The 21,489-nt window shown below is 44.8% G+C and overlaps 1 protein-coding gene across 3 annotated transcripts in view; it reads left to right on the top strand.

Moving 5' to 3' along the window:
• Nucleotides 1-21,489, top strand: part of LOC119966018 — a 96,826-nt gene that overhangs the window by 20,334 nt on the left and 55,003 nt on the right. For 2 of the 3 annotated variants that reach the window (XM_038797158.1, XM_038797159.1), the window contains exons 3-6: nucleotides 9,073-9,273; nucleotides 12,413-12,571; nucleotides 14,788-15,021; nucleotides 17,117-17,398. In XM_038797158.1, coding sequence (XP_038653086.1) covers nucleotides 9,073-9,273; nucleotides 12,413-12,571; nucleotides 14,788-15,021; nucleotides 17,117-17,398 — 876 coding nt within the window. The remainder of the gene's footprint in view (nucleotides 1-9,072; nucleotides 9,274-12,412; nucleotides 12,572-14,787; nucleotides 15,022-17,116; nucleotides 17,399-21,489) is intronic. The other variant, XM_038797160.1, reaches the window with a different exon arrangement.

The raw sequence follows: 21,489 nt of genomic DNA, 5'->3' as shown, positions 1-21,489 counted from the left end.
ATGCACTGCTTGACTGTGGTTGAAACAGATTCAGTAGTAACTTTCAAAAGCAAGTTGGATAAGTACTTGAAGGGGAAACAACTACATAGTTAGAGGAAAAAAACAAGGGTGTGGGACTGTTTGTATAACTATAGTAAAGGAAGAGCTACAGTGGAATGATTGGCTTCCTTCCGAGCTGTATTGTTCAGATATCCTGTGATGCCCTGGCTTTGTCAAATTAGATTTGATGTCCATTGTAATTGATTCTAGACATAGAAATTTGTAGTTAGCAGAGAAGGAACAATTCCACCTAGTCTAGAAGTGAATCTAGTTTCTAAACGTGCTCCTCCAGATTGTCAGTATCTGCGAATTATGCCACAGTGTGGAGCTACTCACCTTTTGAAAGTGAGGGAGGTGTTCATCATTTCATCCGAGGCCATGCTACTAGTAATATTATTATTGGTATTTTCAGTTTATACAGAGTAACACTTTACGTTTAATATCTACAGCATGTGTGGTTCTTGTATACATATTGTCACTCTTGGTGTCCCCCCTGCCCCTCCTTGGTATCCCCCTCTTGCGTTCAGGGTGCTCTATCCCCTAGCTCCTGTTCACCCCCCCCCACCTTCCCTTTATGTTTCCTGTTGCCCGCCTTGTGAGTTTGGGTGCTTCTCCCTGTAGTTCCCCTGAATACCCTCCCCTCCTCCCCTCAGAATTGTGTGTCCCTGTCAGTCTTCTCCCATTTCTCACTTTTTCCCTACTCGCCGTTGGCTTCAGACAGGTGTTGAAACAGGCCGAAGGAACTGCCCCCATGCTTTGAGGAAGCCTTCCTCCGAACCTCGGATGGTGTATTTGATCTTCTCCAAATGGAGAAATTCTGCCAACCAGTCTGCAGCTGTAGGTGTTGCTGCTGATCGCCAGCAGAGCAGGATTCTCTGGTGTGCGATTAGGGAAGCGAAAGCAAGGGTGTTGGCCTCTTTCCCATGTGTAGCTCTGGCTGCTCTGATACCCTGAAGATTGCCACTTTTGGGCATGGCTCCACCCTCACCCCCACAACCTTGGACATTGCCTCAGAGAAGGCTGTCCAGAACCCTACAAATTTGGGACAGACCCAAATCATGGGGGTGTGGTTGGCCGGGCCCCTCTGGCACCATTCACATTTATCCTTGACCTCGGGAAGAACCTGTTCATTTGGGTTCTCGTTAGGTGCGCTCTGTGCACCACCTTGAACTGCATGAGGCTGAGCCTTGCGCAGGCGGAGTTGGCCCCACTCAGTGCTTCCCTCCAGAGACCCCAGCCCACTTCTGTCCCCAGTTCATCTCCCCATTTTCGTCTGGCTTTGCCCAGTGGCAGTCTCGCCCTGTCCACTAGCTGTCTGTAGATTTTCCCTAAGTTTCCCCCTTCCTTGCTGTCCGTGTTCATCAGGTCCTCTAGTAATGTGGTTCTATCCTACTGTCTCCTTTCGAAGGAAGTGTAGGTGTCTTGAGTTTGTGTCCTGTCGGTAGTTCCAGCTCCTCTGTCAGTTTACCCAGTGTCGCCAGTCTGCCCCCCATGTAAAAGTCTCTGTCTGTCAGCACCCTCCCCCGTTCTGTCTCCATTTATTGAAGGTGGTGTCTAGCATGGTTGGTGGGAACTTGTAGTTTCCGCAGATGGGGGCCATGGGTGACATCTCAGTCAGACCGAAATGTTGCCTCATCTTGTTCCACGTCCTTAGTGTGGCTATCACCACTGGGCAGGAGTATTCAGAGCTGGTGGTCATGGTTCAAACGCTGGCTTTGGGGGGCATTGAACAGGATTTTCACCCAGGAGGTGAATCCTGCCCCTAGCCCAAACTGCTCCATTTGACTCTGTCGAAGGCCATTTCTGCCTCCAGAGGGACGATTACCTCTGGTGTTTTCTCCAGGGGGGGTCGTTATTACATTCATCAGCCGCATGATGTAGCGCGTTTAGTCCTCTGCGACCACCTCTGGCACGCAGCCCTCAAGCCTTTTGGCCAGGCTCTTCGCGAGTATAATCGCAGCTACGTTTAACGGTGAAATGAGTCGGTATGAGCCTCATTCCGTCGAGTCTTTGCTTCTTTGGGCATTTGCGATATCGTGGCCTGTGTTAGCGTAGGAGGCAGGGTGCCCCTTCCCAGCGAGTCTGCGAGCATGTCCCTTAAATGTGGGGCCAGGGTCGGTACGAATTTCTTATAGAAGTCGGCCGGGAACTGCCTGCATGGAGCTGATGCTGTCCCATGATTTCTCCCAGATCCATTGGTGCTCCTCATTCCCCCCCCCCCCCCCCGCCTGTCCTCCCCCACAACTTGCATGACCAGTCCGTCGAGGAACTGTTTCATTCCCACATCCCCATCTGGGGGTTTGGAGGGAGAAGGCCCTTGGTAGAAGGTCTCTAATGTCTAGTTGACCTCTTTTGGTTCCGTACCAGTCTGCCTCTGCTGTCTTTTACCTGTGCTATTTCGCTTGTGGCTGCCTGCTTTCTCACCTGGAGAACCAGTAGGCAGCCAGCCTTTTCTCCGTGTTCGTAGAAGGTCCCCCATGTCTGGCGGAGTTGATGTACTGCTTTCCGAGTGGATAGCAGGTTAAAGTCCATTCGTAGCTTTTTCCTCTCCACCAGAAGCTCTACAGTCAGGGCCTCAGAGTACTTTCTGTCGACCTCCAGGATGGAGTCGATCAGCTGTTGCTTGGCCTCCCTCTCTTCCCTGTCTCTGCGGCCTTGTAGGCTATAATTTCCCCTCTGATCAGCGCCTTTAGTGCCTCCCTGAACATGGAAGATGAGACTTCCCCATTCCAGTTGTTCGTCACATGATCGCCTATGGCCTGTGATGTTTTCTGGCAGAAGGCCTTGTCGGCCAAGGAGTCCATGTCCAACCTCCATGTGGGGAGCTGGGCATGGCCCATCTCCAACCTCACATCAATGGAGTGTGGTCGGAGATGACTATCGCGGAGTATTCCGCTCCTACTATTCCCGGAAGCAGCGATTTCCCCACTGTAAAGAAGTCGATCTTGGTGTATACCTTGTGGACCTGTGAGAAGAACGAGAATTCCCTCTCGCTGGGGTGCAGGAACCTTCATGGGTTGTAAGATCTGCATTTTCTGTTATTGCATATATTTCTGTGACGCCACACCATGCAGCTGACAATGCAGAATCTCTGACTATACTTTTTGGTCAAAGTAATTTTGTTTGGTATCTATTGATCGATTATAACAGAAATTCTTGTTACAGAATTTACAATCTGCAAAAGACTGTTTTGAGAATCAGATTATCCTTAGTAACTTTCAGATAACTTGAATTCAAAATACAATAACAGTAATGGTTTCTTTGCATGAAGCAAGTCAGCTGCTTAGGCTAAATTAGATCATAGAATGTAGCCTTCTAGATATTAGATAGAAGATAGCTTCTAAGTAAAAGGATGATTCATGAATAGAGCTATAGTTTGAAACCATAGCTTTTTTAAGGAATTTATTATCAATCTAAATCAATCTATTCCTTGCCCCTGTAACGCATTGATTGGTTGAGTCAATTCCTAATGCTTTTGATTTGATCTTTGAGATGCCAATTCATCATATGCAACATTATTTAATCGAACCTTAAAGTTAACATTAAATATTGCATCCATAAATTCCTCAGTATTGCTTTAGCGCATATTGGTATTTGATTTTTGTGCTTATCGTATGTTGGTATGCGTTTTATCCAGGGCACATAATATAATTTTTTCTTTCAAACAATTCATATGAACTCTAATGTCAACCTGACCTTCATTAGAAATGTTGCATTTGCTTAGCTCGTTGCAAGATGTTCCTTGCAAACAGATATCCATTTTGCAGAGTGTTATAGGCCAGGGTTTAGAGAACCCCAAAGTGTATCATGGCGTTCACCTGACCCACAACTTTTAATAGATTATGGTATGGGGAGCACATGGCCCAGTCGACAGGTGTGGTACAGCAAAAATGGAAAAGTTTTTTTAAAGCAAAACAATGTTTATTCTATGAACTCAAGTTATTCTATAAACTCAAGTTAACATTTTAAAAAAACATACAGTGAACATCTTAGCAACCATTAATTCAAATATAATCTCCAAAGAATACAACACTAAGTAATCGTTAAGCTGTCCTTTTAACATTCATAAGACTTAAAAAAGACATTTTAACAGAAGCAAATCAGGTTAAAGTCACTACTGAGAGGAGTTAGTAGTTTTAAATCACCAAAGGATCAATTTACAGTTTTTAGATTACAGAGAGAGAGACTAATACCCCTTCTGGCTGTGACTGCAGCTTCCAGCTCTGAAAATGAAACTAAAACACACCTTGCAGTAAACAGCCTAAAACAAAAGTAAAAAGCTGACAGACAGCCCAGCTCCACCCACACTCTGACATCACTGAAGTAGTAAACATCCATTTCTTAAAGGTACTCTCACTACAAATATTTATATACACACCCATTTATAAACACCCATTTCTTAAAGGTATTCTCACATGACAAGAGGCAAACAATATTAATTTTGCACAGGCAAGCAATATTCATTTTGCACAGTCATGATGGAATCCATTTTAAATGGTTTCGGATTGAACTTTTTAAATCAATTATTAATTCAACTTATTAATTAACCCTCTTTTACCAAAAAGAAATAGCTAGTTTCTTTCATGGGTTCACCGCCCCATCTGCTCCATGAATGTTCCCAGCTCCCTAGCCGTGCCTGTCTTTTTCCCCGTTCTGGGGTTTGTCGGTTGGTCAGCGGGTCTTGCATGCAGTTAAAGTCGCCCAACCCTAGTAAGTTGGTGTGTGTTGTGTTGGGGATTTCCGCCATGGTCTTCGTTATAAAATCTGTGTTGTCCCAGTTGGGCGCGTACACATTTGCCAGGACCCCCGGTGTCCCGTCTAGGACACCGCTGACCATGACGTACTGTCCCCCTTAGTTCGTAACCGTCCTCTTACAAATCAGTATGGCTACTTCCCTAGCACTCCTCCCATAGAATGAATGGCACATCTGCCCCACCCAATCCTTTCTTACCAGCAGTCTGCCCTTTTCCCTCCGGTGTGTCTCCTGCAGGTAGATTACGTCGGCCTTCAGGCTTCTTAAGTGGGCAAAGACTCTGGATCTTTTCACCGGACCATTAAGTTCCCTTACATTCCAGGTGACTATCCTGGTTGGAGGGGGCTGTTTCTGTCCCCCTGTTCCTGCAGGATCAACCATACTTACCTGGTGATGAGCCTCTGCACTCTGGGGTTTCCCTTTGTTAGGGGGCCGTCCAAAATGGCCACGGTCACTGTTCTCGCCACGCCGTCAGGTCCCTGCGCTACGGGGTTTCCCTTTGTCTAGCGGCCAACTATGTGTACGCCACGTGGGTGCGCCCCTGCACTGTGGGGTTTCTCTTTGTTTATAGACCCTCCAAAGTGGCTGCTTGCAGCGCCATCTTGTTTCTCGGCCTGCACCTTGCCAGTCCAAGTCAATCCAGTTGCCAACTCTTTTTTTTTTTCCCTGTTCAGTTCCTTGTATGTTCTGTGCTTAACCCCCCCCCCCCCCCCCCCCACTTCCCCTCCCTGTGTTCCCTCTCCCTGCTGCTGTGTCGTCATTGTTTTCCCCCAGCCCCACCTCTCACGGCCAGCAGGTGCTCCCTCCCCTTTGAGAGGTGTGCCACAGCCCCCCTTACTGCCTGTCTTCCCATGCTAGCCCTCCCTGCTAGTATGGTGGCCCCCCTCCCAGGGCTGATCTAGCCCTTTGAATGTGGTCTCTGACTGCCTGTTTTTCCTCTCCGCTGCTCCCTTCCTTTCCCTGCCCTTGCTCTCTCCTGTACTCGGAACTAGGCAGTACAATTCTGTGCAAAGACATAGTCAAGACTTTGGTTCTGTCTCTTTTCAATTAACCTTTCCCAACATGCTTTCATTGCTGCCAGGCTTGTTACTACACACAAAATCATTTGCTTCTGATCGGGTATGGAAATAATATTCTTTGCTCTGGTACGTGACCTAGTCTGGCAGGGAATAACATGCCAAATCGCACCCCGCTTTTTTTAGAGCGCTGATTTTGCCTTTTTGAACTTGGCCCTTTTCTTCTCCAGGTCTGCCTCAATGTCTTGGTAGACCTGGATTCTGTGTCCTTCCCACGAGATCGCCTTTGTTTGCCTGGCCCGCCGTAGGATCCTTACCCAGATCTTGGTATCGGTGCAGCTTTGCTATTATCGCTCTCGGCTGCTTCCCTGCTTTAAACTTCAATCTGAGTGACCCTGTCAAGTTCTGGGGACTGTGGAAACTGTCTCTCCCGACTAGGTTGCCCAACATTTGGCGATCTAGCCCTCTGGCCCCTGCTCTTAATGCCTTCCGGCAGGCTCACAATCAGAAAGTTCTGTCACTGGGACCTGTTCTGGTCCTCGACCTTCCCCTTCAGACTCTCCTGGCCCGCCACCAACCTATTCACCTCTGCCTCCAGAGCCACAATCCTGTCGGTCTGGTCCGTCGAGGCTCTCTCGACATCCTGGACTGTCTTCCTGCACCTCCACTTTCTTTCCCAGACCATCGATCAGGCGTTGGATTGGAGGGAGACTATCACCTCCTTCACCACAACCTTCACCGCCACCTGGATCTTGGTTTTAATTGCCTCCTTCATGGTGGCCAGCTCCTTTTTTAGAGAGATCCTCCAGCCGTCCCCTGGTGGGGAGGAGGAGGCTGGTGCTGGTGTGGGTGTCCGGGTCCCCGATCTTCCCCGATCTTGGCCGGCCAGGGCTTCCACCTCGCCTCATAGGTCCACTGGCCCGCTGCTCGTGGCCCTTTCTGCCACTTCTGCCCTCTCGTCGGCCCCTCGAGTTTCCGTTCGCCGGCATCTTCTTCTCCATTGTTTCTTTTCTCTATTGGGGTTATTTTCCGTAGGTTTTACAGGCCAAATTCTTCTAAAAGTAACTTTTTTGGTTCTAGTTGGGAGGAGAGCCACCTGATGTGCGTCCACCCAGCACATCTCTGTCACCGGAAGTCGCTTCAGAGTCTATTGATGGTATTCTGAGATGTATATATCGGCTGGGGTGATTTTGATTGTCTGCTAACATTTAAACCAGAGTTGACTGAGTGTGAAGCTAAGTCAATCTGGTATTGTGCCACATTGCCCTGTCACCAGTCTGTGGTTAAGCCAATTTGTTCACATCTTTTGGTCACAGTTGACCCCAAGAAGAGCTTCCAACCATGCCAACTATGACTGTCTATTTCCACCATTGTAACATTGCATACATGCCCCTGTCTCAGCTTGCCTGCTGCTGAAACCCACAGTTGATGCTTCTAGACTGGACTGTTCCACCACACTCTTGGCTGGTCTCCCACACTCTCCCCACCATAAACTTGATGTCATCCTAAATTCTGTGCATATGCCTCAACTTTCAACGAGTCCCATTTCCCCGTCACTCCTTTGCTCGCTGACCCACGTTGGAGTTCACTTCCTACACCTTTCTGCCTCACTATCTCACTTTTCTTATTTAAGACACTCCTTAAAAAACCTACCCCTTTGACAAAGCTTTTGGTCATCTGATCTAATACCTCCCTTTATGTGGTTTGGTGTCACACTTTACTTTGTGATGTTCCTGTGAAGCACCCTGGTATGTTTCATTATGATAAAGGCACTATAGAAATATAAGTTATAGTTTTTGAAGGTAGCTTTAAAAGTTGAACCTTTGAAGTGTTCTAGATTGCTCATACAAGCTGGGTTTGTTACTTCAGTTTAGTGAATCATAGAATTTACAGTATAGAAGGAGGCCTTTCAGCCCATCAAGTCTGCCCTGGCCCTTGGAAAGAGCACCCTACTTAAGCGCACACCTCCAGCCTATCCCTAACCTTTGCAACCCCACTTCACCTTTTTGAACACCAAGGGCAATTTTAGCATGGCCAATCCACCTAACCTGCACATCTTTGAACTGTGGGAGGAAACCGGAGGAAACCCTCCGGAAAACTGGGAGAACCTGCAGACTCCGCACAGACAGAAACCCAAGCTGGGAATCAAATCTGGGACCCTGGACCTGTGAAGCAACAGTGCTAACCACTGCTATCGTGCCACCCCAACTAGTGTGCTGTCAAAGAATGAGCGAGAAATTTGGTTTCTCACTTGGAAGACATACGATGTATAGAGTATCTTTATTGGGTTTTGAGAACCTTTAGGAACTAAGTCCTTGTTTTAAGTTGCTTTATTCAGCATTATTTAACTTTTGAGACACAGATATAATAGGGACGGTATGTCCACTTGCCGTTGGGACTTTTCTCTTTGGCATCATCTCAGGCTAATCCAATGAGCGCCATTTTGAAACTACCCCTCTTTCTTCACATGACTTGCTTTCACTGAGACTCTGTCCCACTTGCTACTTCTGACTCTGACCCTGCCACTCTTGGCTCCTCTTGCTCCCTTGGTTGCTTCCTCCTTCTTGCCATTGGTTGCAATAGAAAAACCTGATTCACTTTCAGTTGTTTCACTTAAAGTTGCACTTTTCAGAAAAGTAGCTACAGCTTTGTGAGGGGTTACTGTATCGTACATATCATGTTGTTTGACCATAGAAGGCATCACACCTGAACCTTCTCTTGCTAAACATCCACGCAGGCATTATTCAGGTGAAATTCAATTTTATGCTCTTTTCCTCATGATACACCTAACCCTAACCCTCATGATACACTGATGAATGCCATCATATTGGGTTCATCCATGAACGAGCAATTCATAGGTGCTCTACATAGACTCAATTATTATGAATGACGAATAACATGAAGCTGTGAAAATCTGCAAAATCTAGCATGCATGCAATTTTTAACGTGCATTTAAACATCTGCTTACAATCTTTCAGAAACTTGCTGCAGTATAATAGGTATGGTGACACAAATGTCACATATATAATTAGTTAGTTAATATTTGGATAAGAAGATAATTAATAATAGCTGGTCATTGGGGTCAGGTGATCATGCAAGAATATGATTTTGAATGTAAATTGCAAGGAGCGTGGAAGTAATTTTTCAAAGCAGATATTATTTTGGCTCTATTTCTTCATTTTATTATATTTAATAATAAATATACTGTAATTGTTCAGGGAAAGTGGTCTGTGTTAACTCTTGAGTGTATATTTTTTTTAAAAGTTTTTCCTCACAGTCTTCAACTGCAATTGGAACAGATTCTGAAAGTGAAGAATATGACCCCAACATACTGCAGTTAAAAAGTGGTCAAGAACAAATTTGTGCAGTACAAAGAACTTCTGTGGTTTCAGAACTAAAAACACCATCCATACTCCGAAGAACTGACGATCATCATTCCAATTCTGAAACACAGGACAATGCGAAGTAAGTTGCCCCCGAATTGTATGTTGAGGCCCGTTAGAATGTCTTTGTGTGGGATGTGGGGTATGGGGTAATGATAGAGCAGGGGAACAAAAAAATATTGTTCATTAAGAACAAGATCATGGCTCGGCACAACATTGAGGGCCGAAGGGCCTGTTCTGTGCTGTACTGTTCTATGTTCTATGTTCTAACAAAAGTGTTTTGGAGAATCTGAAGGTGACCTTTCAAGTGTGTTAACCCAGACTGTAACCATTCGATAATGTACTGAAAGACTAAGGGTAAGTCAAAGTATAATGAAAGAATCAGCTGGTCACAAAATCTGGGTCATTATTGCTTGTGGCTGAGAGACGATTTAAGTTCTTGGAAGGTGTTCACTTGTTTACTAATTTGACATCCTCATGGAAAGTAACCGACTCTGCATACCTATAAAGCACTACTTTGAGATAATTAAAATCTATTATTGACCAGTATTTTGAAGATAAATCTGACCAGTAGTTTACCACGCAAAATTATGACTGCTGCGAGGAAGTTGGTCCATTGGTCAGCTTTTGGATCAGGGTTTTGGTTTGTATTCAAACATCTCCTTCCTATTACAACATTCAGCTGCTGTCATTCACTGAGTAGTTTGGCTAAGCTCTGGACTGTGGAGACTCAACTGGGCTGCACCAAGGTTTGTTTCATCTCTACTTTTGTTATTTTGGGAGCCTGCAAGGAGCTGAGAGAATGGGTAGGAGATTGTTTCTATTGCAGGTGTTCATTTAATAAAGAGAAAACTCCATATGTGCAGTCTGTTTCAAAACTCTGGATGAAGGATAGGAAGCTTGCACTGAGATTAAGGGTTTTAGATCTTAATTATGGACTTATTTGCAAAGAACAAAGGATCAAACAAACATCCAATTTCTTCCTTTTGTTAGATGTGCTCATATTGGCACAGTACATAGATTTTGATATATTTGTTTTAATAAACATTTTATTGAGGTATTTTTGGTTTTACAACAATGACTAAATAAACAATATACCTAAGTCTGTAAACATAGACTACTATTCTACCCGCCTCAAACACCACTCGCTTGTTCATCAGGATCACGATCCCTCTGGTCTTTGAGTCCACTCCCGAGTAGAAAAACCAGTCCGACTCAACCTTTTCTTAACCAAATCTGGTCAGTTACTCTAAGGTGCATCTCCTGCAGAATTACCACGTCTGCCTTTAGTCCTCTCAAATGCGCAAACACGCGTGCTCTCTTGACCGGCCCATTGATCCCTCATACATTCCAGGTGATCAGCCTAGTTGGAGGGCTCATCGCCCCCTCCCCTTCGCCGATCAGCCATCCTCTCTCTCTTGGGCCAGTTGCCAGCCCGCGCCCCAAGCGTCCACCAGCCCACCTCCAGACAGCCTCCACCCCTGACCTCCTCTCTGTCCCTCAACAAAAGTCCCTCCCTCATCAGCAGAACGTTTCCCCCCCCAGTAACAGCACAAAATAAATCAACCCTTTATAAGCCTAGCGTCTGTTCACCCCCCACTACGCTTCCGTAAGCTAGCACGCCCAGCTAGCTTGGTGGCCCTCGACCCTGGCGCCAGACAATCTCCCACCTATTGTTCTCTCTCTCCCCCCCCCCCCCCGCTCAGTTCATACATAAATATTCAAATGAAAAACAATCCCAACACAATTGTCCATAGATAGATCAATAGGATATTGTTGTCCCATTTGCAGCTCAGTGTCTGCTTGGCACATTGTAAAACACGCTCCTTATCTAGATATCTGTGGAATCTCACCACCATTACCCCTGGGGGGAGGGGGTCTCCTATTCGCGGCTTCCTCGCAAGTGCTCTGTGAGCCCTGTCGACCTCCAAGGGTCGGGGGAATGCCCCATCCCCCAGCAGCTTCTCAAACATGGCCGTTATATATGCCCCAGCGTCCGCTCCTTCGGATCCCTCCGGGAGCCCAACGATCCTCAAGCTCTGCCGGCGGGACTTTGTTCCCTAGGTCCTCTACCTTCTCCAGGAGCCTTTTCTGCTGGTCTCTCAGCATTCCCACCTCCACCTCCGCTGCTGTTTGATGTTCCTCCTGGTCAGTCAGTTCCGATCTTGGGCATCCAATCTAAGTTCCAGCCGCAAAATTGCCTCTTTAATCGGGTCCAAACAGTCCTGCTTCTGCTTGGCGAAGCCCTCCTGGATAACTTGCATCAACTGCTCCGTTGACCGCTGGTTCGACAAGCCAGAGGTCCAGTCCTCCGCCATGCTTCCTCCTGGTGCAGCTTTAGCCCAAGTGTTCTCTGTCCTTCTGTTTCTGCCTTTGTGAGCACTCATAGTCCTCCTCTCCATGCACCGACGTGGGAATTCAGAACACCATTGCCTCTGTCATCAATTTTTCAAATCGAGTCCGGTAAAAAATCGGTGGAAAAGGTCCAAAAGTCCAACCTGAGCGGGAGCCACCAAATGTGCGACCTACTCCTTCACAGCCACCACCGGAAGTCAGATTTTGATATTTTAAATGTCTAAATTATCTGCATTTTCTCTGAGCAAGATCCTATAACAGTCACTTATATAGGTCTTGATGAATTATCACTAAATGGCTTAAAATATTGATTTGTGCTGTAGATATTATTGCTGGTCATAACCTGAAAATGTGTTCAGCATCTCAGCAGACCTGTTGCACAAGAAGATCTGGTGTGTACTTGATGTCTGACTCTTCAAGATAATCTATTTGTTTTATTTTAAGTTTCTCCCTGCAAATTCCAATGTATGGGCCTAGTGTGGAAATTGTACAGGATGACCTGATGCGCGATATTGATCCAAAGGTGGCACGATAGCACAGTGGTGAGCACTGTTGTTTCACAGCGCCAGGGTCCCAGGTTCGATTCCCAGCTTGGGTCACTGTCTGTGTGGAGTCTGCACGTTCTCCCCGTGTCTGTGTGGGTTTCCTCTGGGTGCTCCGATTTCCTCCCACAAATCCAGAAAGACGTGCTTGTTTAGGTGATTTGGACATTCGGAATTCTCCCTCTGTGTACCCGAACAGGCGCCGGAATGTGGCGACGAGGGGCTTTTCACAGTAACTTCATTGCAGTGTTAATGTAAGCCTACTTGTGACAATAAAGATTATTATTATTATTACGATGATGAAAAATCTGACTTTCTCTCCAGTGCACAGTTTGTGGTAGAAAGTGAAAGGAACCTTCAGAAGCATGCAGGCAAAGTTCAGGATACTAATGTCACATCGGAACTCAAACTAGCAACTGACGCAAATGGAATTGTAAATGTAGAAGATCAGTGGGTTGGCTCTAATGTGTGCAAAACTATACGGTAATGTGAATTTTGTGTAGATACGTTACAATTCTCACAAATCACAATAAACTACATTGAGCAATTATTGCCATTCGGTGTTTTATGTGCTGCTGCCACTTTGAAGAATAATTATACAACCTTAATCTTCTTTTGTAATTTAACATATTTCAAGCAAGCTTTTTGGTCATCTTTTTATTTGTTCTTTCAAGGAATGTGGGTGCGGCTGGCTAGTGTCCATTCCTTGGGAAGATAGTGGTGAACCGTGTACTTGGTGTAGGTACACACAAAAATAATTCAAAAGTTATTTTACTTTACCCTAATGCTGATGGACACCCTGCAAGCTGACCGTAATTGTGTCATATAATCCATAGAATCCCTACAGTACAGAAAGAGGCCATTTGGTCCATCGAGCCTGCACCGACCCTCTGAAAGAGCACCCCACCTAGGACTCCCCCACCATCTCCCTGTAACCCTCCCTAACCCGCACATCTTTGGATTCTGGGAGGAAACCGGAGAACCTGTAGAAAACCCATGCAGACACTGGGAGGATGTCCAAACTCGTCACCCAAGGCTGGAATCGAACCCATGCTGTAAGGCAACAGTGCTAACCACTGCTCAATAAAGTTCATGGACCCAGATCTTCCAGTTCCAGCAGCGGTGAACGTTGAGAGCTGTCAACATGCAAACTTGGGGTGTCTGCAACATAGAAACTAGAAGCAGGAGGAGGCAATTCGAGACTGCTCCACCATTCATTTTGATCATGGCTCATCATCAAGTTCAATGCCCTGATCTCTTTCCCCCCCATATCCCTTAATCCCTTTAGCCCCAAGAGTATATATAATTTCTTCTTGAAATTACACAATGTTTTGGCCTCGACTACTTTCTGTGGTAGCAAATTCCACAGATTCACCACACTCTGGGTGAAGAAATTTCTCCTCACCTCAGCGCTTATACTCAAACTATGATCCTTAATCTGGACTCCCCCACCATTGGGAACATTCTTTCTGAATCTACCCTGTCTAATCCTGGTAGAATTTTGTAAGTTTCTATGAGATCACGTCTCACTCTTTTAAACTTCAATGAATATAATCCAACCGATTCAGTCTCTCTTCATATATACAGTCCCACCTTCCCAGGAATCAGCCTGGTAAACCTGCGCTGCATTCCCTCCATAGCAAGAACATCCGTTCTCAGATAAGAACACCAAAACTGCACACAATACTCCAGGTGTGGCCTCACCAATGCCCTATACAATTGCAGTAAAACATCTTATTCCTATACTCAAATCCTCTTGTTATGAAGGCCAACATGCTTTCTTTACTGCCTGCTGTACCTGCAGACTTATTTTCAGTCTGCCTGATTTATTTAATGGTGCTCCAAGTACGTGTAAGTCCTGCTTCAGGACTGGAGGCCTTTATATCAGGAGGAGTGTCAAACCAGTCCCTCACTCCTGCCCCCCCGGTACCACCAGAACCCATTGCATCACTCAAATCAGTACCCCACGGTGTGAGCAGAGCTGGGGTACTTCACCACTGATCAGAAGATCTGGGACCTTATCAAATCTAATCAGCAGGACTCATTCTTAATTTGTGATATTGTGATATTTGTGATATTATCAGCTGTAAAATGGTAAATGTTTAAATGCAGATTGCTTTACAGTCTAAAGGCTTAGTTTAATGGCACCTGCGGAAAATCTGATAACTAAGCAAAATTGTAGACTCAATGCTCCAAGAAAATATTCAACTAATTGTGTGTTGGCTGAAGGGTCTGTTTTGTAAAGCTCATGGAGGTTTGGCATCTCGGGCAAAATTTCATGATAGCTAGGCCATGTTATAGGTGAGCAGTTATTTTAATAACTTCCCAGGTTATGCTTGAGATTACTTTTTTTTTAAACTACCTTTCTGTTCTATTTTGTAAATGTTCCTTCTGAACACTAAACAAAGTACCTATTGTTTTGGTTTCCAGGAATTAATGCTACTTTTTAAAAAACATTATGAACTTTGGTACTTGCAATGCCGCCGCAATAAAATTGAGTAATGTTGATTTCTTGATTGCCCATATGCCTTGTATATTAAAGAAGAAAAGGGCAGAAAGTGATAATATCAAACAAATGTTTTGACTGATTTATGACATTGTAACACAACCTTAGAATTGTATCAATTGAAGATTTTATTAAGGTCTTTTTACTGCTCCATCAATTAATCCAGTTTATGCTAAATCCTTCTGAAACCTAGCTGCAACACTTCTCAAAAACCTGAAGAGGAGAAATGTGCTCATGTTGTTGAGGTCGAGCATAAATCCGTACAAAATGCTGAAAGCAACACAATGGTGGTGGATGCTGTGTCACAAGAATGTACAAGTGGCTTGCTAACAGAACCTGCAGTTGGAATATACTCTTCTGATATGAAAAACTCTGTGAATGCTGTAAAAAGATCAAAGCTTTCTCAAGACAGTGACTGGAGTGTTAGGTCAGTTCTATTTCTAACATTTTATTAGCCTTTTCTGAACTTTTAGATAAATATGAAGCAATTGAAGAATTGTAGATCTGATTTCAATTTTTGAGGGTACTCTGGTCTACTCTGTGCCATTGCAGTAGTTTGATAAGATGGAAGAGCACAAAAGCATGAACTTTGGAGAGAGAAGTTGGAGAGAGAAGTCCAAAGATGTGCAGGTTAGGTGAATTGGCCAGGCTAAATTGCCCTCGGGGTCCAAATTGCCCTTAGTGTTAGGTTGGGTTACTGGGTTATGGGGATAGGGTGGAGGTATGGGCTTGGGTAGGGTGCTCTTTCCAAGAGCCGGTGCAGATTTGATGGGCCGAATGGCGTTCTTCTGCACTGTAAATTCTATGATATCTATGAAACCCTGTGGACAGGCCAGCCAGGAAACATTTAGGCTGTCCGTGTGGAGTTTGCACATTCTCCCAGTGTCTGCGTGGGTCTCACCCCCACAACCCAAAGATGTGCAGGGTAAGTGGATTGGCCCACTAAATTACCCCTTAATTGGAATATTTTTTTAAAATAGGAAACACTTGGGTTGGGTGCATGAATACATGAGTTGATGGACACAAAAGCTGATGGTGGCCGATACACTCAAAATATTTTTGCAGCATGGCCTTCCTGAGTTCCTAATCACACACAGGTTCTTCCTTGCTTCAGTGGGATTATGTAATGCTTTTGTGCAGTGGAGAATATTGTAGGGAAGTAGGTATACGCCTGGACCTCTGCATTCAGATAGGAAAAGCCAAACCAGAGCCAAAGCCATTCCTGAATGCCACTGGAACCATGCATAACTTAATTCTGTATAGTTTCTTATCAATGCTTTCATTCAGTGTTGGTGCTGTGACAATAATTTTGTCACTATCTGGCAGGAATTTGTTGTCCCACATAAATGGCAGGAGGGTAAAGGTCATAGTTCATCACATGACCATGGGAGCAGGGATTACAATTTACTGGCATCCTCTTAATTGCTGGTTTTGTTGTCTATCAAAAGTAAAATACGCAGGTATAAGCTGGGAGTTGTGTGCAGCTTGAGTTTCCAGGTCTAATGCCGATAGAGCTGTGACCTTCAGGCTTGGCAATTGCACAAACCTGTGATAGAAATAGACATTTCAAACTATGAGATGTCTTTTCTTGTAAATTTGGCAACTTACTTTTATGATTTTGTTTTTTCCGTAATAGCTGCTCAACTTATTGGAGAATCATAAGATGGCAGCCTAAAGCTTTTTCCAAAAAATTGGTTAATTGTATTGCGCCTCTTAAATTGTTCACTTTTAATTTGAGCTTTATTGGTCAAACATGGTAGTTTTAGTTTCTGTCTGATCAGTATGTTTCCTACCTGTTCAGTTGTGATTTTGTATTCATGAAATGACAATAACCAAGTGGAAGCTTACTGCCAAGATTTGCAAGTAGGTACTGTGATGGACACTGGTCTGCCTCTGGACCAGGGGGCTGTACAAGACGAGCTTGATTATGGATCAGTAATCAGAGGTGGCAACATTTGATATTGATTCACTGCATCACTTGAACACTTGTAGTTTAATGTGCTGAATGGGGCTTAATACCATGGATTTATTTTTCATTTTATCCTAATTTTTTTCTCTGTTGCTCAGCAGATCCTTGCTGCTCCTTTACCACCTCCTGCTTGGCCATAGAGTTTAGACAGAAACTGCTGGGAAAATTCAGCATGTCTGGCAGCAACTGCGGATGGAGAAATAGAGTTGATGTTCTGAGTCCAGTATGACTCTTTTACGGAGTTTAGTAGTCTAGCTGTTGATACTTTTTGTTTCCGAAAACAAAAATAATAATGGAATATTTTAGAAGGCAAATGCTGTGCTAAATTAAAAAATGCAATTTGTCTTTATTTAGTAAGATATGAAATGTCTGCTTGCTTTCTTGAGAAGTTCTTCATTGCATGATGATCCTTTTGCTATTTAAGTAAGGTAGTGAGCGTATTAATAATGGTAGGTACAAACTTTAAGCCCAATTTCAAACCAGATGATCATTGTTTAATTTGCATTTTCATCAAAGTGTTCCAGTAATCTATGATTGTTTTTTATTTTAACAGAGGTCATGAAGAGGAGCATGGACAGAAAGTCGTCTTGCATGAGGATGAAGGGGAAGCCAAGAAATGTCAAGATAAATTATCTGATTCGGGAACGGTGGAAATGACGAGTTGCCAGTCGGATGAAGAGCCTGCCTCTGCAAATGTACAAATGGTGTCTGAAGAATCACATTCACCGGAACTCGAAGAATATCCCTCCAACAATGAAAAAAGCATTTGTGAAATGGGTGTTGCTAAAGAAACTGCTGAAATTATGGAGAACTGCAATCAAAAATGCTTTGTTGGGTATGTTATAAAGTATAATATACAAGTATATATACAGGCAAACAAAGGTGGCATTTTTTTGCATTTGCTCCAAATGTGTGCAGCTTTTCATAAAATTAAATACAAAAATTCAACATACACTTAACTTACCATCGTTCAAGGATATTTATAATTGTCTAAACTTTACATTACATTAACATGCTGGTGATGTTTGGATGTTTCCTGACTATACCAAAGGGGACCTGATATGAGTCTATGGGCTGAACTTAATGGCCAGGGTATAGGAGAGACAGAGCACAGGCTGGAAACCTGGTATTTTTGGAAACGCTGATGCTATTGATGTCAGGGCGTCCGTGCCCAAGGGCAGAGGTCCCACCTCCAAGATACTACTCCAATTTCAGGCAGCTCTTCAGTCCCAGCAGCGCCATAAGGAGAAGTGGCTACAGCTGGGATTGCAGCCAGCCCCACACAGCAAAGTGAGCCAGTGGGTTTGAAGTGCGATAGCTAGAAATAGTTGGCAAGAGGAGGCATAAAGGGAAGAGGCCTGGAAAAAAAGCAGATATTCTGAGCCATGTTGATATTAATAAAGAGGAGGTGTTGGGCATCTAAAAAAGCATTAAAGTAGATAAATCCCCAGGGCCTGATGTGATCTATCCCAGAACACTGCAGGAAGCAAGGGAGGAAATTGCTGGGGCCTTGACAGTAATCTTTTCATCCTCATTGGCTGCAGGTGAAGTTCCAGAGGACTGGAGAGTAGCCAATGTTGTTCTATTGTTTAAGAAGGGCAGCAGGGATATTCCAGGAAATTATAGGCCAGTGAAGTTTACGTCAGTGGTAGGGAAATTGTTAGAAAAGATTCTTCGAGATAGGGAAGGGCTGTAGATGTCGTATACATGGACTTTAGTATACCAAAGGCGTTTGATAAGGTTTCCCATGGCAGGTTGATGGAAAAAGTGAAGTCGTGTGGGGTTCAGGGTGTACTAGCTAGATGGATAAAGAACTGGCTGGGCAACAGGAGACAGAGAGTAGTGGTGGAAGGGAGTGTCTCAAAATGGAGAAGGGTGACTAGTGGTGTTCCACAGGGATCCGTGCTCAGACCACTGATGTTTGTGATCTACATAAATAACCTGGCGGAAGGTATAGGTGGTCTGATTAGCAAGTTTGCAGATGATACTAAGATTGGTGGAGTTGCAGTTAGCGAGGAGGACTGTCAGAGAATACAACAAAATATAGATAGATTGGAGAGTTGGGCAGAGAAATGGCAAATGGAGTTCAATCCAGGCAAATGCGAGGTGATGCATTTTGGAAGATCAAATTCAAGAGCGGACTATATGGTCAATGGAAGGGTCTTGGGGAAAATTGATGTGCAGAGAGATCTGGGAGTTCAGGTCCATTGTACCCTGAAGGTAGCAACCTTCAGGTTGATAGAGTGGTCAAGAAGGCGTACAGCATGCTTGCCTTCATCGGACGGGGTATTGAGTACAAGAGTTGGCAGGTCATGTTACAGTTGTATAGGACTTTGGTTCGGCCACATTTGGAATACTGCGTGCAGTTCTGGTCGCCACATAACCAGAAGGATGTGGATGCCTTGGAGAGGGTGCAGAGGAGGTTCACCAGGATGTTGCCTGGTATGGAGGGTGCTAGCTATGAAGAAAGGTTGAGTAGATTAGGATTGTTTTCGTTGGAAAGACGGAGGTTGAGGGGGGACCTGATTGAGGTCTACAAAATTATGAGAAGTATGGACAGGGTGGATAGCAACAAGCTTTTCCCAAGAGTGGGGGTGTCAGTTACAAGGGGTCATGATTTCAAGGTGAGAGGGGGAAAGTTTAAGGGAGATGTGCGTGGAAGGTTTTTTACGCAGAGGGTGGTGGGTGCCTGGAACGCTTTACCAGCGGAGGTGGTAGAGGCGGGCACGATAGCATCATTTAAGAAGCATCTAGACAGGTATATGAATGGGCGGGAACAGAGGGAAGTAAACCTTGGAAAATAGGAGACAGGTTTAGATAAAGGATCTGGATCGGCGCAGGCTGGGAGGGCCGAAGGGCCTGTTCCTGTGCTGTAATTTTCTTTGTTCTTTTTTGGCTAACAGGGTTAAGGAAAATCCCAAAGCATTTTATTCGTATGTAAGGAGCAAGAGGGTAACTAGAGAAAGGATTGGCCCACTCAAAGACAAAAGAGGGAATTTATGCGTGGACTCAGAGGAAATGGGTGAGATTCTTAATGAGTACTTTGCATCGGTATTCACAAAGGAGAGGGACATGACGGATGTTGAGGCTAGGGATGGATGTTTAAATACTCTCGGTCAAGTCGTCATACGGAAGGGGGAAGTGTTGGGTATTCTAAAAGACATTAAGGTGGACAAGTCCCCAGGACCGGATGGGATCTATCCCAGGTTACTGAGGGAAACGAGGGTCGAAATAGCTGGGGCCTTAACAGATATCTTTGCAGCATCCTTGAGCACAGGTGAGGTCCCGGAGGACTGGAGAATTGCTAATGTTGTCCCTTTGTTTAAGAAGGGTAGCAGGGATAATCCAGGGAATTATAGACCTGTGATCTTGATGTCAGTGGTAGGCAAACTGTTGGAGAAGATGCTGAGGGATAGGATCTATTCACATCTGGAAGAAAATAGACTTATCAGGATTTACTCACATTTGGGGAAAAAGGGACTTATTAGTGATGGACAGTATGGTTTTGTGAAGGGGAGGTCGTGCCACACTAATTTGATCGAGTTTTTCGAGGAAGTGACAAAGATGATAGATGAGGGAAAGGCAGTAGATGTTGTATACATGGACTTCAGTAAAGCCTTTGACAAGGTACCTCATCGTAGACTGGTACAAAATGTGAAGTCACATGGGATCAGAGGAGAGCTGGCAAGTTGGATACAGAACTGGCTTGGGTACAAAAGACAGAGGGTAGCAGTAGAGGGTGCTTTTCTGAATGGAAGGCTGTGACTAGCGGCGTTCCACAGGGATCAGTTTTGGGGCCTTTGTTATTCATGGTGTATATAAATAATCTGGAAGAAAATGTAGCTGGTCTGATTAATAAGTTCGCAGACGACGGTGGAGTTGTGGATAATGAAGAGGATTGTCAGAGGATACAGCAGGATATAAACTGGTTGGAGTCTTGGTTGGAGAAATGGCAGATGGAGTTTAATCCGGACAAGTGTGAGGTAATGCACTTTGGAAAGTCCAATACATGTAGGAATTACACAATAAACGATCGAACTCTTGCGAGTACTGACAAGCAGAGATCTGGGCATACATGTCCACCGATCACTGAAAGTGGCAACGCATGTGGATAAGGTGGTTAAGAAGGCACAAGGCATGCTGGCCTTCATTGGTCGGGGCATTAAATATAAAAATTGGCAAGTCATGTTGCAGCTGTACAGGACCTTAGTTGGGCCTCATTTGGAATATTATGTACAATTCTGGTCACCACACTACCAGAAGGACGTTGATGCTTTGGAGAGGGTACAAAAGCGGTTTACTAGGATGTTGCCTGGTACGGATGGCATTAGCTATGAGGAGAGGTTAGATAAACTCGGTCTGTTCTCACAACGGAGGTTGAGAGGTGATCTGATAGAGGTCTACAAGATTGTGAGTGGCATGGACAGAGTGGATAGTCAGATGCTCTTTCCTAGGGTAGGAGAGTAAAGTACTAGAGGTCATAGGTTTAAAGTGCATGGGGAAAAGTTTACAACAGATGTGCGAGGCAAGGTTTTTACACAGAGGGTGGTAAATATATGGAACCTGCTGCCTGGGGCGGTGGTGGGAGCAGGTACGTTAGCGGCATTTAAGGGACATCTAGACAAATATATAAATGGGGTGGGAATGGAAGGATACGGACTCCGTAAGTGCAGACAGTTTAGCAGACGGCCGGTGCAGGCTTGGAGGGCCGAAGGGCCTGATCCTGTGCTGTATTGTTCTTAGTAGGTTTGTGGGGCAGGCAGGCTAGGGTAGGGGACATTCAATGGGGCAGTACACTTTACAAGCCTACATGATTTCTGCACTGCTCCAATTCCACCTTTTTGTGCATCACTGATTTTAATCACTCCACCATTGACAACCAGGTTTTCAGCTGCCTTGGTCCTAAAATCTCCCGTCTAGGCTTGT

This window comes from Scyliorhinus canicula, chromosome 5, assembly GCF_902713615.1.
Source record: "Scyliorhinus canicula chromosome 5, sScyCan1.1, whole genome shotgun sequence".
In the NCBI taxonomy this organism is placed as follows: Eukaryota; Metazoa; Chordata; class Chondrichthyes; order Carcharhiniformes; family Scyliorhinidae; genus Scyliorhinus; species Scyliorhinus canicula.
Note: the sequence above shows the minus strand (reverse complement) of the source record. Positions and strands in the feature narration are given on the sequence as shown.